General features: G+C 30.7%; 1 protein-coding gene across 1 annotated transcript in view; it reads right to left on the minus strand.

The window, feature by feature from the left end:
- The window catches only part of LOC111089705 (cubilin-like), a gene marked incomplete at its 3' end in the record, with an annotated part of 20,774 nt that overhangs the window by 2,510 nt on the left and 13,870 nt on the right, over nucleotides 1-4,394 (minus strand). Inside the window, exons 4-5 of the mRNA XM_022402662.1 lie at nucleotides 3,718-3,940; nucleotides 773-945 (exon numbers count right to left, since the gene is read on the minus strand). Of these exons, the coding sequence (XP_022258370.1) occupies nucleotides 773-945; nucleotides 3,718-3,940 (396 nt within the window). The remainder of the gene's footprint in view (nucleotides 1-772; nucleotides 946-3,717; nucleotides 3,941-4,394) is intronic.

Genomic DNA, 4,394 nt, shown 5'->3' on the forward strand with positions numbered 1-4,394 from the left:
ATTCATCTGTTAATCTGACCAACAAGAACTATCAACTGATTCATCTGTTAATCTGACCAACAAGAAACGTGTATTGATTGATCTTTTAATGTGATCAAAAGTAAACATGTATCGATTCATCTGTTAGTCTGACCAACAAGAACTATCAACTGATTCATCTGTTAATCTGACCAACAGGAAACATCAACTGATTCATCTGTTAATCTGACCAACAAGAACTATCAACTGATTCATCTGTTAATCTCACAAACAGGAACCATCAACTGATTCATCTGTTAATCTGATCAACAGGAAACATGTATCGATTGATCTTTTAATGTGATCAACAAAAACATGTATCGATTCATCTGTTAATCTGACCAACAGGAAACATGTAATTTTTATCTGTTAATACGGTCAACACATCAATATAAAAACGATTTACACTTTGCCACATCCTCGGTGTAAGAAAAGTGAAAACTGTGACATAATATTTATAAATTTAATTTAAAATATTTTGAGTCAACTTCTATTTTTGATTAAGAACAATGTATAACATAGACAAGTACAAAAGGTATTGTAATCCATTTTCTAACCAAACTATACTTTGTTTCTCTATGCATTACTCCATATAGTTCTTTAACCAATGTAGCATTCGCTCTCAGCATAAACTGTTATCCTCTTCAACGAGATTGTTAAAATAAACATTTAAACTAACTAAGACTTTTTTTTCGGTTTCTACAGAAAGTATTCTACTAAAATTCGAGTTCAAATATACCGATAAACTACTTACCAGCAGCTTTAAATTCTAACTTGAAGGCACTGGTGTGTGAGAAGCTGTAAAATAAATCTATTACTAAAAGCTTCGACAAGGACTCGAAACGCGTGGATGGATGTGTACTGATACCACAAAACTTCTGACGAGACTGTCTATAGTAAGGTTCGTGGATTTGAATATAATCACACCTATTTCAAAGAAAATTTAATCACATTTAAAACAGCTGTTGGTACATTATGTTATCGTTATAATGATGAGATGAGCTACATAAAGAAAGCCAAAAAAAACTATTGAATAATATTTTCTCAAGAGCTCTTGTAGTGGTTGATGCAAAGTTCCATCCATCTTGTCTGTTGAGTTGTTAGCTTTAACAAGTAATATCTTCTATTATGAAGCGGAACCAGTAACTTGTAATATTTGTTAACTTTAAAAACATATGACTCAACATATTCTATATTATTCCTTAGCCTTAATTTTACCTCATGAATATTCAACAATTCTTTTTCATTCGTTAACCCTAGTTCTATATCATGACTCTTCAACATATTCTGTGTTATTCGTTAACCCTAGTTCTATATTATGACTCTTCAACATATTCTGTGTTATTCGTTAACCCTAATATCACATCATGACTATTCAATACATTCTATATCATTTGTTAACCCTAATACTACATCATGACTCTTCAACACAGTTTTTCGTTAACTTTAATACTGTATCATGCACATATGACTTTTTAACCTCCTGAAATATTTGTTACCATATTTTAATCAATGTGGAGTTGTATTTTCTTACCTTAATACAATATGTATATTAAACTTTTCAACATAATATGTCTTTCCGTATCTTCTAAAAGTACATACTAACCATAAAAAATATCTCTCTATATGTTCTAAAGTTCTCACTAATCGAAGTACAATTTTCATCAGTATTGTGCTGTTTAGTAACAATAATATAGCGCGTCTCTTCATAATCTTCTGTAAACATTGTCAACCCTAACACAAAAAAGTGTCTTCAACATCTCACAATATTTGTTAACTCTAGTATATTATTTAAGTAATTATTGTAATATTTGTTAATCATAACACATTCCGCTTCAACTGTGTCTGTAGGACTTCTTATGCCTTATATCACACACTGATTTAAGAGCGTCAACAATTTTTTAAACTATACTGTTATAAGTATATTTCATAATTGCTCACTATTCTTTCTTCAGTGTAATTTCCTAAATAATTTGAAGTTTATTCTTATGTAATATATATATATATATATGCTAACCCTAACAGCAAATCACTTAACGTGCGTTTTTCTCTCTCTCTCTTTTATGTTAGTTGACTAACTTTCTATTCCTTTTCTACATTTACAAAAAAGAAACTAAGGCGTGTCGATCGGCGAAAATGGAGGATTTTGATTATAAATAATGCATCAGTTCATAGGATGAATATAAAAACACGTATATCGATCGACAAAAGAAATGGTTTTCACTGATGAAATCCCAGTGTGTAAGGAATATTTTTAAAGTATTATCAATCTATTTTTCAATTAGCATTCGAACTTATTTTGTTAAATCCAAAAACAAAAACTCATTCAAAGCCATCACACACAAAATAATATTCTTCAGCAGGCATCGATTGTGATCAATTGTAAATATTAGAAATCTTACTTAAAGTTGGAAAGACAACCATCGCCTAGTTTCTCTCAGGAAGTACGTACCGTTACAACCAGGTACGTACACCTCTACTGCGATCAATAGACATCAACTACTGCTTATTATTTTAATGGCTTTTTCTTCCTGAGCCAACGGCTCGGTCTTCTTAATGATCTTACTTTAGTGTCCCATCTCATTTGAAATCACTTTTGTCGATAATGTTTCTTTTGTGCCTTACACTGGTCATCAGACCTAAAGTACTTCAACTGGTATTTTATAAAAACCTATGACTCAATATGAGGAACAATAATAAAAACCTATGACTCACTATAATTGTTCCTCATAGTGAGTCATAGGTTTTTATTATTGTTCCTAATAAAACCTATGACTCACTATGAGGAACAATAATAAAACCTATGACTCACTATGAGGAACAATAATAAAAACTATGACTCACTATGAGGAACAAGAATAATAAAAACTATGACTCACTATGAGGAACAAGAATAAAAACTCACTATGAGGAACAATAATAAAAACCTATGACTCACTATGAGGAACAATAATAAAAACTATGACTCACTATGAGGAACAATAATAAAAACCTATGAGGAGCAATAATAAAAACTTATTCCTTTAGGACTTTTACAGAAACGTGTATAAAGGTTTTATTTCATTAATATCATAAACCCTATCCTATAATATGATTAAGGGCTATGTTTTAACTGTCCAGTACTAGCTATTACAGATGAACAAGTCTACAATTGACACATACACATTTCAGCCATTAAAAGTAGTAGTTACTCCCTAGTGGCGCAACGATCAGCTTGGGGCTCATAATACTAAAATTCGGGGTTCGATCCTTGTAACGACTACAGAACAGGTCTCAATGTGCAGCTTTGTGCTTCACAACAAACACACTAATAAAGGTAATAGTTTTTTTCACAATTTTACAGTATGTGAATGAAAATAACATTATTAAACAACTGAGTAGCCGGCTGATCTCATGAGTTGAGATAGGCATCACATTTATATCAGCAGACAGGTAAATATAAATGTAAAATATAGGTAGACAGGTAAATATAAATGTAAAATATAGGTAGACAGGTAAATATAAATGTAAAATATAAGTAGACAGGTAAATATAAATTTAAAATATAGGTAGACAGGTAAATATAAATGTAAAATATAGGTGGACAGGTAAATATAACTGTAAACTATAGGTAGACAGGTAAATAAAACTGTAAAATATAAGTAGACAGGTAAATATAACTGTAAAATATAGGTAGACAGGTAAATATAAATGTCTCACCAGCATGAATCATCATCACTGCATGTCGGTAGGTTCAAATAATGAAAAGTAATCACGAAGTGGCAGGAAGGACATGTAATTAGTTCTACGCTACACCGTTGTGGGGCGTTTTGTCGACTAGCACTTAGGTGCTCTGTCTCACTGGTTAAATTAACCAATGTAATGATGCCTTTTTGTCCTGCTTCAAAATATTGTTTTTTTCCATTCATCTCTTGACAGATATCTACAATAATATGAGAGATAAATAAATTAAAGCAGCACTTGTGTGTGTATATATTATATATATACTATTAAAAGGAGTACAACGTTAAAATAATCGAGCGATAAATAACTTATTAAACAACGGGAACAGCCCTAAAAATACTCTATATGTTTCGGTGTTTGACGCCACCATCTTTAGGTGTAAAAAAATGTATAGTATTTTTAGGGCTGGTCCCTGTTTTTAATAAATTGTTTATCGTGCAATTATTTTAACGTTGTACTCCTTTTAATTCTATAATGTCAAAGATGCTTGACATTGAATCTAACACTTATATTGTTGTTAGAAATAACAATAAATATAATAACTACATTAATGTTAGAATTAATACAGGATCAAACAAGTAAATCACTGTGGAACATAATACAGGTTCTACTTTATTATTAACATATAATATCTGAGATACATCATTATCATG

This window comes from Limulus polyphemus, unplaced genomic scaffold (assembly GCF_000517525.1).
Source record: "Limulus polyphemus unplaced genomic scaffold, Limulus_polyphemus-2.1.2 Scaffold7109, whole genome shotgun sequence".
Lineage (NCBI taxonomy): Eukaryota > Metazoa > Arthropoda > Merostomata > Xiphosura > Limulidae > Limulus > Limulus polyphemus.